Source organism: Branchiostoma lanceolatum, chromosome 5 (genome assembly GCF_035083965.1).
Source record: "Branchiostoma lanceolatum isolate klBraLanc5 chromosome 5, klBraLanc5.hap2, whole genome shotgun sequence".
NCBI lineage: Eukaryota > Metazoa > Chordata > Leptocardii > Amphioxiformes > Branchiostomatidae > Branchiostoma > Branchiostoma lanceolatum.
Window position 1 is genome coordinate 4,994,372 of NC_089726.1, and position 15,541 is coordinate 5,009,912.

General features: G+C 39.5%; 1 protein-coding gene across 1 annotated transcript; it reads right to left on the reverse strand.

The window, feature by feature from the left end:
* Positions 1–346: 346 nt before the first annotated feature.
* Positions 347–14,349, reverse strand: LOC136434852 (VWFA and cache domain-containing protein 1-like). Its single transcript, XM_066427927.1, has 9 exons — positions 14,152–14,349; positions 8,376–8,604; positions 8,045–8,210; positions 7,721–7,868; positions 6,503–6,629; positions 2,138–2,208; positions 1,905–2,009; positions 407–510; positions 347–353 (listed from the first exon to the last, which is right to left on the reverse strand). Exons 1-9 carry the CDS (start codon positions 14,347–14,349, stop codon positions 347–349), a joined length of 1,155 nt encoding a protein of 384 aa, XP_066284024.1.
* Positions 14,350–15,541: the final 1,192 nt, after the last annotated feature.

Genomic DNA, 15,541 nt, shown 5'->3' on the forward strand with positions numbered 1-15,541 from the left:
CAAAACATTTTCATGCAATCCGAATTTCTCCTATCAGAATTGGAGATTGTCCTGGTAGAATTCCAATCTCTACCAGTAGAATCTGGAATTCTCCTAGTAGAGATTGGAATCCCAATATTCAGATCCCGATTCCAGTCTCTACTAGTAGAGATTGGAATTCCAATCTCTACTAGTAGAGTTCCGGACTCTACTGGATTCCAATCTCTACTGTGACATATATATTCTAATTGAAGAAAGCAATAAATCCATAATAGAATATCTTACCGTCCATGACACAGCATTAGGAATCTGCATATTGTTCTGATCTGCAATGGTAGCGAGGAAGTCTAAAGCCGGTATGCCGACTTTATGGCCTTCAATTGATGAAACAAATGCTGCAAACAGATCATCGAAGAGCCCTTTTGACGATCTTGAGCTCGTACATGGATCATTAGGATCATGGCACCAGCCGCTCAGGGCAGTTTGGAGATCGTTGCCTAGGCCGTAGGTGAAAATGTGCACACTCCGGCTCTGTATAGTACACATGATAGTAAAAAATGCACATAAAGTGCAATACTATTATAAAACTGTGGCTCTGGATCTTGATTCTAAAGGGATCACCTGGGATGCAGCTCAGTCCTTAGCACGAACAGACTCCAGTGAAGGAAAACCATCACAGCCTTATATCCCACACAGGTTGGAGAAGATAAGTAATAGCAATATTTTCGTTTCGTGCAAAAAAAGCGGGCTGTTAAAGAATTATTCATTAGTATTATAAGTATGGCAAGAGTGATGACGAATTTGATAATTTAGATGCCGAAAGGCTAAGAGTAAGACTTCAGAAAATGTATAAAAAGATGCCAAAAATAAGTGGTCATTTCATGACAAAAGGACAATTATCTAAATGTCTAGTTCTTTGTGTATGACTTAGCTCTTTATATCTCCATGAAAAATGGAGATATAGTTTTGGGTGTGTCTGTGTGTCTGTCTGTCTGTTTGTCTGTCTGTTTGTCTGTTTGTGTTTCCACACCACTCCAGTCGGCATAACTCTAGAGCCTCTTGATGGATTACAATGATATTTGGTATGGGGGCGGGTTTTGTGAAGCCGAAATTCAAGGTCGATTTTGGGCCCCCTGGATTGTAACCTTGGTACTGCAGCAGAACTTCAATTTTTGTATCTTTTGACCTGGACGTGCTGTGGCCTTCATTTTTGGGTGGCAGATAGCTTGTGATGTGATAAAAAAGTGGTGTAGGTTTAAGCCCCCTAGCAGCTTCCTCTGGAACTGTAGGGACGTTTTTGTAAAAATCTTCTAAGGAGAATAACTGAACAAAGGAACAACGGATGTCCATGATATTTAGTATGCAGGTAGCTTAGATGGAGATATACTCAATGAAGTGCAAATTATGCTAATTGGGACTTAATTTGCATAGCTAATGAGGTAAATCTATATTTGCAGTGTTTTCCATTAGAAGACTCAAATACATGTAACGTATGTAGTTTATGGAAAGTGGATCATCAACAGATACCAATTATGCAAATAAATTCCTAATTTGCATAATTAATGCAAAACACCATTATTCATCTTATCGGAAAATTATAGGTCTGTCAATATTGCAACATGTGTAAGTTAGATAAAGGTGTTTATGCCCAAGCATATATTATGCAAATGTGTAAGTTATTTACATGAATAGAATTATTCATGGATATACATGTATAAGGCCGTGGAACTCTTGTTCTGTTATGCGTTACATTTGGTTATTAGCTAAGTTCCCAGAAATGGATTTGTTCAGCTGACGTCTTTAAGTAACGCGCTTCGTTTAATGAATTCTGCAGAAACAATAAAAGACATTCGCTATGTAATCTTTATATGCGAGTTTGGAAATAACTTCTCAATTGCCCAAGCTAGCGTTGTCTGTTTTCTCACCATACGATTCTGGCCTTCGGTGATCTGGTCCAGAACATCCTGTGGGTCTGTCGGCTCTCCGTCTGTGAGGAAGATGATGACGTCATGGCTGTCATAGAATTGTTCCTGTAGAGATGAAATAATTGAACATGATGGTACAGACAGCGTCTTCGACACGGCTTCAAAAATTCCGATGAAACTTACTGGGAGATAAGGATACCTAGAATATGTTCTGAAATGGTAGATTTACTTACTGCTTTGTCTTGTTTGGCTTTGTAGAAGAGGTCAAAAGCTTTCAGGAATCCTTTAGCGTATTTCGTGTATACTGAAAATATAGAGTAAACACGCAACTAAAGGAAAATGTAATGCAATTTTGCCAGGTTATCATAAAAGCCTCTCGATCAGAGGCAAATGTTTAACCAATGAGAAGAAATATCAGTCAACATTGTATGGTCGGTGACCTTTTTTTCGCCTGTTTAACGCCTTGCGATTATTTTTACGGAGGTCTATAATGATAAGAAACTGTACTATGGTAACCATTATCAGGCACTCATTGCTCGGCTTCTAGTACTGTGTACACGAACTTCAAAAACGTAGAAAAAAAATGCACATAAAAATCGAAAGTAGTCATAAGACGAATAATGGTCCCGCCGCTTGCTTGACGTGCATGTGGTTAAACAAAACTCTATATCATGCCGTTAGTTGCACAAACACTGTCCAGCACATAAACTTCAAATTGTAAACGCGTCTCTGTGCGGAAGTGGGGGTGGCTCTGTTATATCAAAGCTCCCTGAAACTAGAGTTTCAAACCTCAAATAACCATAGTTAATAAGACAACAAACTTTATTTTAAGAAAGGTTGACGTCAGCTACTTAAAAAACAAGAGTTCCACGACCTCATATCTCCATGAACAATTCTATTCATGCAAATAACTTACACGTTTGCATAATATATGCTTGGTTATAAATACCTTTATCTAACTTACATATGCTGCAATATTGACAGGCCTATAATTTTCCAATTACATTGATTATGGTGTTTTTGCATTAATTATGCAAATTAGGAATTTATTTGCATAATTGGTATCTGTTGATGATCCACTTTCCATAAACTACATATGTTACATGTATTTGAGTCTGATAATGGAAAACACTGCAAGTATAGATTTTCCTCATTAGCTTTGCAAATTAAGTCCCAATTAGCATGATTTGCACTTCATTGAGTATATCTCTGTCTAAGCTACCTGCATACTAAGTATCATATTGACAATCCTATAATTTTCCAATTAGATGAGATATGGTGTTTTGCATTGATTATGCAAATTAGGAATTTATTTGCATAATCGGTATCTGTTGATGATCCACTTTCAATAAACTACATACGTTACATGTATTTGAGTCTGATAATAGAAAACACTGCAAATATAGCTATAGATTTTCCTCATTAGCTATGCAACTTAAGTCCCAATTAGCATAATTTGCACTTCATTGTGTATATCTCTATCTAAGCTACCTACATGCTAAATATCATGGAAATCCGTTGTTCAGTTATTCTCCTTAGAAGATTTTCACAAAAACACCCCTACAGTTCCAGAGGAAGCTGCTAGGGGGCCCAAACCTACACCACTTCTTTTTTACATCACAAGCTATCTGCCACCTAAAAATCAAGACCACAGCACGTCCAGGTCAAAAGATACAAAAGTTCTGCTGCAGTACCAAGGTCACATACCAGGGGCCCAAAATCGACCTTGAACTTCAGCTTTACAACACCTACCCACATCCCAAATATCAGTGTAATCCATCAAGAGGTTCCTGAGTTATGCTGACAACAGTAGTGCGGAAACACAAACAGACAGACAGACAAACAGACAAACACACACACAGACACACCCAAAACTAAATCTCTATTTTTCATGGAGATAAAAAACACTGGCTATCTAACAAAAACATGATGAAATACGCGGTGCAGAATTACACTGTGCAACCGATGTCAAATTCTCCAACACTGTTTCACGTACTTCTCCACGAGTTAATTCCCCTGCCTGATACTACGAACTTGTTGTTCCAAGTGTCAGCCGTCGCTTTCGCTACTTTAAGCAGAGTCCTTGCTAGACGAAATGTTTTGTTGAATTCACCAATTAAGTCCTGTTTTTAATGCCAAAATAGTTCATGCTTCAATGAGTGCTTCGGGAGCTTGATATTGATAGAAAATACATTTCGTCTGTATCGTCAGGGGTCCGCCATATTAAAAAGAGAGCCACTTGCACAATGGGTTGGCGACAGGAGCGTAATCAAGCGTCCTATCTTAATACATGGTAATCATGTAAGAAACAGGCTGTCAAAAGTCACCTACCTGAGTTTTAGTCAATGCAAAACATGCATTGGCAGGGCTGTCAGGCCTCTAAAGTTTCAATCTAGAGCATAATTTTAACTTTTTAATCGGCGCAACCCCTACGAATCCGGCCTTGTTTACAAAAATTGACCTTTGTCCCCTTCTTCACCTGATAATCACACAAAAACAGCAAAATCTGCAGGCCTACAGACACCACAAACGTTGGTGAAAGTCTGATTTTTCAACTTAATAAGAAGGTAGAAACCCTTACCTGTAAATTCCAGCTCCAAAATATCAACATATCCCGAAAAAAAGCCCCTTTTACCCCCATTCCACTTGGACGACGCTCTCACCGCGCTCTCACGGCGACCTCATTTTGGCCAGATCGCCGTGAGAGCGCCGACAGCGCGGCGAGAGCGCCATTGAGAGCGCCGACAGCGCGGCGAGAGCGCCGACAGCGCAGCGAGAGCGCCATGCGCGCCGTCACCTCGGCGATGGTTTTGAACATGCTCAAAACCTTCGCCGTGAGAGCGCCGAGGATGGCGATCAAAAAACGAGCGCCGAGAGAGCGCCGAGAGAGCGCGGAGCGAGCGCGGTGAGCGCCGTGAGAGCGCCGAGAGAGCACGATGAGCGCCGTGAGAGCGTCCAAGGTGGGATCAAAGGGCCGCAGCGAGCGCTCAATGATCGCAGCGAGCGCTCTATGAGGATTGAATGGTCTCAACTGTAGTTCAAACAAATTTCATTCTTGAAGTGGTGTTTCTTGAATATCTGGGAATTTTGTGGTCAAATCATAGTTTTGCTCGTGGGTAATACAAATTGACCAATACCTACAAGTACTTGCTTCCATTCAAATTGAATTCCCTCCAAGTTTTATTGTCAGTGGTTCAATATATGTTTCAAAATTCTGTGATTTAGGTTTTTATTATAACGTAGAATGATAGAATATATTTATTGCAAACAGTTTACATGACCCGCAACACAGAAAAAACAAGTTGAACATACATATATTACTTAAGACATACACTGAGCGATCGTGCAGCGACTAAAATTGAATATGTTTTCCCCTTGATTTTATCATTCAAATATGATGCAAGAGGTAAAGGTATGACTGAGAAGATAACAAAGCACACAAAACTTAACAAAAATTCGTTCTTTATCTCTAGAATTCGTTGAGTGATCTGTGAAATCTTTAAAAAGTTGCTGACATTTGACATTTTAGTCGCGCTGAGAGCGCGCAAAGGTCGCCGTAGAGATTCCACTTGAGCACGTTTTCCAGGACTTCGGCGCTCTCACGGCGCTCTGGACCATTTTAGGTCGCCGTGAGAGCGCGATGAGAGCGCCGTCCAAGTGGAATGGGGGTATCTACAACTACTTTTACCAAGGGTAGCAAACCTAGGCTAAAAGTTGGCCTCCTGCGCCTGCGCGGATTACTGGTGTGTCGCCGGTTGTGGGATGTGATTGCGTAACGGCGTTTGACCCCTGACCTCCAACCCGCCCGCCGCGAAACAGCCCCATGGTACTAACTACCGGGATGCAATTTGCTTGCTTTTTGCAATATTTGCTGTTTTCTTTCGGAGAATACTCCATCCGTGTTAGATCCGGGACCCACATACAGGCCATGATTCTGTATCCTATCTATGATTGGGACTCGTGGCGCAGGGATATAAAATACAGATTGCATGACACTTCCACGAAACTTGCTGTTACAAGAGTTCGTTCAGGTGTTTCGTTGGATGCAAATCCCTTTCTTTGCTTTGTATAGAGGAGGGTTATGAGTTTTTTTATTGCTCATCCGAAATGGATTTCGTAAAACACACCTCAACGTGTAGAAATAACCCAACTGTTGACGATAATGGGTAGTTCACGGTGGTTGTGAGCGCTACTTTACCAGCTGTATTTTATACCCAAGATTTTGGAACGTCCCAGCAGCCTTACGTCTGCCATAAGGGATGCAGCTCACAACATACATAAACGTAGTGGATTGAAGAAACGTGCGCAGCGCTACTAAATATTTCCTGATGTGGGTCACCATTCCGTTTCGTTGCTGGGGAATGACGCCATTTTCCTAGTTAAACCTGTCCTTAGACTAATCTTTAGTCACTGAGGAAATATAGTGGGTGCCATCTCAAACGTCTTACTCTTGAGATAATCCATTATATATTCAGTAGCCTGATTTATTTTGCATTGTGCAATCTTTTACTTGGGTATCTAACCTTCATGGACGTTTTGGGTTATACTTCGACAATCATTTCATCCAGATTCTAAGTTCAGACACAGAAAAAACTCACAGATAGGACGAAGGTTGTTGATGAATTCCCGCATGATGGCGATATTGCCGGGGTTAGCTTCTCCCAGACTGTCTCCTAGACAGCCTTCTGGTGTTTCGGCGTTGTCACTGAAGGACACTACTCCAGCCTGAGGCAGATCAACATGCATTAGTTTAAATGTAATAATGGTGTTTTATAATAATAAAAAACTAGCAATTTAGGGACAATGTAGTAAAACATATTAACCGCCAGGTTGGATTTTGATACTAAACGTCATAAAATGTTAACCTTAAAGCATTAACATTTATCAGATTGTACAATGTGTAATTGATGGACCAGGATAAGTGTAATCTAACAGGAAAATACATTGATCAGCGAATTTAGTATACTTAAAGGAAACCCGTCTTGTTTTCAGGACATTCTAATAAGAATGCCAATAATTGTACGATAAAGTTAAGGTAAGGCGACGAATCTAGTGGGTCTAGCCAGCGCAGACCATTCAAAAATCATACAATGGGTTGGGCTCTGAAAAGAAACGGATTATTTTACTGATCTTACAACTAGTACGCATAAGTACTCTATGTTTGTAATCGCCGAATTTTTTTATTAGAAAGGTGAATAGAAATGGTTAATTTGCATAGCAGTCATTTGCATGAAAATATACTTGTACATATCTAGTTATCGTTTTGTCGACATATCAAATTTCTTAAAATAATGATGATAGGAGAGTCACTTCACTTCGTACAGAAATGTACGACCAGTACCAATCATTCAATTAACTTTCATATAAACAAAAAAAATAGATATTTATAACGCATTATTTTTCTGGCTTTCCTCGCATTATTTTACTATTCAAAGTCACTTACTTCTGAAGAGAGCAAATTAAATTACAAAAGCGTCTTAACTTAGGGCATACTGTCTAGTCGAAAGGAACATACATGTAAACGTTTCGCGGCGATTACCGCTTGTAACGCAGAGCGTGAAGGGCCGATGAACCTCATCAATGCATTTCTTAACCAATTATGTTTCTAGACTAAATGTTTCCGTTTCATTATTAAAAACCTGACCCCTTTTGGGCAACCAGCGATGCCGATGGAGCGCTGTGAATTCGAGCGCATAAAAAAGCATCTTAAATTAGGATCATCCTGTTACGGGAATGACATTCTCAATCCTAATTTATTTACGTCTTTTTAGATACTTAGTCATTTGAGATACTTAGATCATTTTTCAAAGGCTCACCCAGTCCCTTGCTGTGAGAGTATCGAGGACTGTCAAAGCTGCCTGCTTGGCCAATTCGAGCCGATTGTGCTCTTGCATTGACAAACTGACATCTATGACGATCACCACGTTCTTCTTCTTGGGTGACGCCGCGCTAACGTACCAGTCTCTATCAGTTCAAATGGGAACAAGGGAAAAGATGTGCTGTGACATATGAGCTAATTAAACTGTCTTTGAAATTGATGATTTATCAAAAATACACGTTAGAACATTCGAACCCCAACCTGTACTTCGCAATGACATGATGTTGGGAAAATAATATGTATTGGTAGAATATTTACGTACCTAAAGATGTGAGCATTGCCCTGACATGACCTGTTGTTCTTGGGGAACTGGTGATACTCGCCCTCCTTTGCACCATAATACTGCCAGGTCACCCCGGACATCTGCTGCATGTTGGACTTCATGGTGTCGTAGACGGACGGTCGTACTGTATTCGGCGCACCGGTAGCTGGGACCACAGGGAAATATGACAAATCACAAGATCAATTAATGTTCTCTTCACTCATAAAAAGAGCTACATAGAATAAGTATGGTGTGCAGCCATGACCTATATAATTTCATTCCTCGCACTTGCAAAATTGCTCTGTGCAAAACGTTTTTCGCCTTGCCATACCTGCTGTTAAAGTACCGCAGCTGTCGTTGACAATCTGCTGCAGGAACCTCGGGTCGTACTCCAGCTGGCCGAGGTTGTCGCAGCAGTCAGAAGCAGGAGCGCCCCCTGTCGGACCCTGTGCATGGGAGGCTTCTATCTCAGCCTTGTTCCTGTGCAGGATGTCCCGGCACATCTTCAGCCGGTCTCCCGCGGCCAGGGTCAGCAGATGTAGCTGAGCCTCACCGTCGATCTATATGGTCAAAACAATTAAGTCTTTGGATAAATAGATTGCCCCAATAGGCCCAGTCTCGAACTTTCGTCACAGCCTCTAAGGGCAAAGTTAATTTGGCAGAGAGTCATCAATATATGACGTTTGTATTGACATAAACACATCGGCAGGAACTTGCCTACAATATGTATCCCAAAGCATATTTGATCTCTTAGACAGTTTATGTTGGCGGTCAAACAAGTCTATCAATTACGATTCATATTTTTCTTGTTGAATATTGTTGATAAGAAGACATCAATCTCGTGATAAAGGGCATATCCAAACGAGTCCCCATACCAAGGTTGCACTAAAGATGACCTGTCTGTCCTAATATTCCGTCCGCTTTCATTGCAGAAAGGCAACCAATCTATTATATATGTGCTACTGTGTGATGTTACTTTAGCTTCAATACCAGTTAGTTGAGACAATTAAACACATCCTCGACACTAAGATTCCTATCAAGGTCATGCTAAAAGTTAAGTTACTATATTCTTTAAAGTACTTTGTCTTGAATTTCAACTTTATAGATCTGTATATCTATATGTAGTGGCGTCGTAGAGGCGTATTAGTAAGGGTCTTTGGCCCAGAACCCAGGCGTCTTGGGTTCAAATACGGGGTTCCCTGATTTGTCCGTTAATGGATCAAATAAATCTGTCCGGATATGCAACTTGTACTACTAGTATTCAGTATAAAGATGGTGTGTTAGACCAGGAGGTAGTATATTCGTTTATTTCTCTTAATACTTAGGAAATAAGATATTTCTGGGAAAGTATTTGTAAATACTAAGTACAGCACGTTTTTCCTTAGTCGTTCTGTGTATCTTGATATCAGCTCTCGATGTGCCCGGCGTTCCTCTGCTGTTTGAATTCTACAGCCATGCAAGCGCCTGTTGGCGCTTTCTTATCTAGAACAAAAGCCCGTCTCCTACCAACCAACAAAACTTTGTCTTACTGTTAGGTAACACAATTTAATACAAACTGGTACATGTAAATATTAGGACATTTGAGAAGTGATTAGAAGATGATTTTAGATAGTATAGTGTGGACAAATTCAGTCTGGTTTTGAGATTGCCTGAAGTGGTAGCAATCAAAGTAGGCATGTATATACACTGAACGTAAGGTACAAACAACATAGCTTCCATTTTTTGTACTGATCGAGCTGAATGACTTTTGTGTACATTCATATCTGGATCCAGAAATGACTCAAGGCCCGACATATATCTTAGAGGATAAGGTGTTTTCGCAACGACCTTTATACTAGCTGTCAAATTTTTCTCGCATCTCTTGATTTTATTGCATCCGCGGATAAAATACCTTTGTAGCGTTGTTGTGTCGTCACTGATACGGCGTTATCCAAAGGTATGGCTGTGTGACTAAGCAAATAAAACCATGGCAACACAAAAATCAGCTGATCAAGTCAGACGTAACGAGTGACACTAATGTTGAATACCGTATTTGTATTGTAGTTTTAAGACAGATTCACTCTTAAGTTACTTAGATTTAAGTAACTTTTTCTGTCAACTGCATAACGTGCACAGAAATGCTCTATTTCACAATTGAAATGTAAAGGCCTGGGATTAAGCATAACAAAATGATATTTTATACCTTCTGACCCTTACAGCTTTAGTGATTAGAAAAAAAGCTCGCTGAAAGTGTGTTGCTTGGTAGCCTACATAATATATACACAGCACTATAACATTTACAAACTATTAGCAACAATTTACTTAACCTTAAAAAGGCCAACAAGAATAAGACAACTGAAATTTTAAAATTTTAAGACCTTTATGAGGCACATGATTACCTTGATCCAAGTATTACATCACAGGGGCTTGAAGTTTCAAAACATATTGCTGTGTCCTCGGTCAACCATTTCATAAAAACTAACAAAGTTGAAATGATAAACACAGGTTTTTATTACAAACGACTAGAACACCCATTTCTTCATTTGCCTTATTGTTAACGATCCAATTTCTGATAAAATGTATTTCTTAGTATAAATAGTATACGTTTGATAGGGTCATACCATTACATTATGCTATGAAGTCAAATTTTGCACCCCTAATCAATAACTCGTGCTTTTAAAACACCTACTTGGATTAAATAAAAGTATGTGCTTGTGTTTAATTGCAAATAAACACCATATACGTAGCAAACAATTACACAGTCACACCGATGTATATGTATATGGTCTTTCTTATCATTGGTAGGAAGAAAAGGAAAAGGGGTCGGTTTTAGTTTTAAAAATTACGTTAGGGGACGTGTTTGGATTAGCCTGTTATCGGGCCTTTGAAGTTATCTTATCAACTTTCTTTCAACGAGAAAAACATTGGTACTGATAGACGTGTTTGTCCGCCAACATAAACTAATAGTATACAAAAGATATGATTTCATGTTTGGGGATAAAACTATTGATTAGACTTAACACTGCGTTACGTCAGTCTATCTGGAATCCATGTGGAAAGTCATGGAAGTAGTTTTGCTCTTTTGCGGACATCTGACGTATGTTTATGTCGTTCGGGGTGTGTGCGCCGCATTGCTAAATTGAACGAGGCACAAAATAATCGTTATTAATAATTTGATATGAAGAAACTACTGTGTAAAGTGTTTGTTGGCAACGAAGCAACGCACTTCCCAGTCAGCCATTTCTTTTAGTCGCCAAAGATGTAAGGATCAGAAAGGAACAAAAGATATTTTCTTATGCTTAATCCCTATAGATTTCAATGGTACTATAGAGCCCTCCTGTACACGTGCTCATAACGAGCGCTTTACAAAACAAGTTGCTTGAATCTAAGTACGCCACGTAGTGAAGCCATCTTAAAACGACCAAATAAATATGGCATTCTACATTAGCGTCACACAGCAAGACCGAGTTGATCAACTGATTTCTTTGTTGCCATGGTCTTATTTGCTTAAGCAAACAGACATACCTATGGATAACGCCGTATCAGTAAAGTAACTACAGCGCTACAAAGCTATTTCATCCTGGGGTGCAATGAAATCCAGAGATGCGAGAAATATTTGACATCTAGTATAAAGGCCAATTTAGATATAAGGCGTTCCTTGAGTCATGCTTAACCCAGGTACACAAACGTACTCTCTAGGTAGAGGCGGGTTTCCTGCTGGTTTTTGATGTGTTTTTAGGCGTTTTGTCGGGCTTTCTATTTTTGTTTTGTTTTTTTTTGTTTGAAGACACACAAAAATTAGAAAGTAAAAAGCCCGACAAAAACGCCTAAAGCACATTAAAAACCAGCCGGAACCCCGCCTCTACCTAGAGAGTACACAAAAGCCCTTAACCGTAATGAAAATGGGTAGAAAACCCAAGTTGGCTGTACCTTTTTGTACGAGTCTACTTGAATTGATACCACTTTAGCGTTGACTCACATAGGCTCGAAAAGCCTGGTGCTGCTCAATCATATATCTTTTTACAAACTTATTCAAAACTGTCAACTGTTGTTGCTAAGACGGTGAGGTTTTAGTCAAACGGCTTAGGATGTATTGTAAAACACTTTCGTAACGGGATTGGTGATGAATGGTAACTATTAACGCTTAAAAAGTCACCACTTAAAAACTCGAAATATCTGAAAAGCTTGAATTATCCTCCCTAAGCTATGCTTGCTTACTTGCTTATGTCGAGACCTTCCAGTCACGAGTCAAGATGGCTATATTACAAATGTATAATTCTAAAAAAAGCTTGCTTTCATATAGGTTTACATCCCTTGTAGATTTTTTTTTCATTGCAACATAGAGGATATCTAGAAACGGGGGCATTTGAACTGCAGCAACATGAAAAGTCAAGTGCAACCGGGCATTTGATAACTTTACCTGCTAGGCAACTTGGTTTTACAGATATTTCAAGTCCTGACTTACTTTCTAAGATACAAGGTGCGCCTTGTGTCCTGGATCCAGATACACAAAAGCCCTTCAGAGTAAGACAAAGGCAGTGTAGGAGAAACTATGTTGTTTGTACCTTTTTGTATGTGCATATTTCAATTGCTAAAACGTTCGGATTTGCATCACCTCAGCGACAAAAGCCCCCTTCGAAACCCGTCTATCTTTGTCCATGGCTATTGTAATCATCTTGCCATCATTTTTCCAGATTTCTGACTTTTTACATCTACTAAATGTCTGTAAGTTATGAATGCCCTCAATATTAACATAACAGTGAAACAATCTTTAGTTGTTTGGTAGGAGACCGGCGTTTGTTCGAGATAAGAAAGCGGCAACCGGCTATGGCACGACTGTGCAGTCGAAATAGCAGAGGAACGCTGTCACCATTCAAGCTTAGATCAAGATTCACAGAAAGTACGACCAACGAGAACATTTTTGGGGAAAGGGATATGTTATTGGCAATACGAACCGTCAACTTACCATACTATATAGTGTCTGCTTTGTAACTGATCTATCATCCGACTGATTTTGTCCCCGTTACCGGGGCAACAATGATTGGCGAGCAAACATAGTTGAAGTTTTTTATTCAAATGAAACCTCTTGGCGTTAGATTAGCTGTACGAATGCACTTTACTTTTCATCACATAACAACACATGAAACATTGTCACCAATTTTAAACGATATAAAAGGCAGCTACGTTGGCAGAAATTAGAGGAAGGGAATAGTTTGTTAAGAAAACCCATTTACAATAATAGCTTGGAAACTACTGTCTAACGTTTAAAGAACCATACGCCAAACGCTTGATAGACAACAAAGAGAGAGTGGAAGGGAAAGGGAGAGAGATAAAGGGAGAGATAAAGACAGAAAGTATTTTCCACTTTCTTTGTTGAAAAATAAAAAAAAGGTAATTGTCTTTGGTATGTAGAGTAAGACGAAAGAGAAATCAATCGTTTAACAAGTCGCATTTTGGCCCGACTCGGTTCTGATATTGACAATGAAACACATTTCACGAAGGAACCGTGTAGAAACATTTTTCGTTGACAAAGAAATACTAAAATAACTGGTCAAAGCAAAACCGCACCCCATGATCATGATGGATGTTGAATGCCAGCAATTAAATGCTGGTCTTTTTTTTTATTTGTAACAAAATCTTTCATCTACGGTCGTGTACGAAATTTTAAAAAATTGACGAAAAAAGAGTTCATTTTAGAATAATACAGATTAGGTTTCCTTTACGTGATGATAAAACCCTCAAAATGATAGATAGAAATGTAATAGACGGGCAAATATGGTCTAGGATATCTAAATTGGTATGCGATATTGTGAAAAAAATGTGGTGTCGCAGTTTTTACATTATTGCATGTTTTATTCAGTTTAATCTTCCTGATATTTTACATTTATCGCATTTCATTCTCCAATGTCTAACAATGGAGTATACTTTCTAGGGCATTCTTTTAGTAGATGTATGTGTTGTAGTTGACCGTCAATGATGCCGTATTTAAAGCAATTTGTGACGCAACATAGTTGAGAAAGGTTACAAGTCAGTATACACAAAGACAATCAGTATACGTATAATGATGCCTAATTGGACGTATCTCTTGAAACATGTGTCGCTAATAGATATTTGAACGTTACCATTACCTGAACCTGTGTGAAGTGGAGGTTGTCGTCATACTCCTTGACCAGTTGCAGCGCTCCGGTTTGTGACTCGGCGAAAGTCGTCATCTTACGGCTGACCTTAGGGATCCAGTCGGTAGTGATGGGAGCGGTGGACAGGTCCGCTCGGGATGGACTCCATAGCGCAGCGAGGACAACTACTATGACCACGTTGGTCACCATCACAGTTCCATGTAATACTCCACTGCTTGCACAGATGGGTTCACAAAAACAATGATATATCCTCTGACTTTGTTCCTTAGTGTCCACACTTCTCCAGAAAAAAGATCAACAACAGAATCTCCCGAAGGATTCTGTTAGTAAGACGAGAAAAACAACTCTGCCTACACTCTAGACGATTAATGACTTTTGATCCGACCCATACAATCATATTGCGACCTGCAATAGCTAAGTGGTCAAGAATGTTACCAAGGACTGTACAATCTGTCACCAGTAATTCATTATAAACAAGCTCAGTCACAGGTGTACGCTTGCCCAATGAACAAAGAAATCTGTTTTGGGAGATGCTGTTTGTTGTCTTTTATCATCATGCGATTCTGTTGTAAAGATGTATGGTATTAGGATTGATCAAAGTATTGTATCAGTCATTTTATTTAGAATCTTAACTCCTTATATTTTGGCCATAATCAGAGTCTCCGGTGCAATCAACAGTCAAATTTCAAACAAAATCACCTGATTCAAACAAATAACTCGTTACCAACAGGGTCTAAAGTGTGCGCAGCTGTTATGGAGATTAATTATGACAGGCGGGGCTCTCATAACGGAAATGCATGATTTATAGTTGGACAATTCTTTACAAATGGATTCATGACGTGAAGGGGAAACAAATGATGCCATTTTAGGCTGTGAAATTGATTAGGAAGTCAATAATGTGTTATCTTTAATTAAAAGATATCTCCAGCATACCAGAGCATATGCGGATACTGTGTAGCTTTTTTCAGGCGAGCATATCCCTTATTTACACCACAAACTCTCCGAACAGCAGATGTCTCACATACCTAGTCTTCCCCCCACTAATTGTACAAGTCTAGCTATAGAATAGTTTGCCACGCGAATTTGGTCACCATAGAGTTTCATGTCCCCGCTTTTTCAATGGGAAATGTTACCCTAACCGTGGCCATGGGCTCTCTTTCCTGGCCAATTCTTCTTCTTTTTTCAAATTTTGTTGAATTCTACTATTCATAACTCCATAAGAAGGCCTGGTGGATACTATCACATACCCAGCAAATACAGTACGTTGCTCGTGTGGTATTTTTATACGGCGGGCCAACGACCTCAACGGAAGTCATATGATAGGTGAAGGTGAAGGACTGCCGCCCTCCCCAAATTAAAGCATGTTATCAGATACTATTCC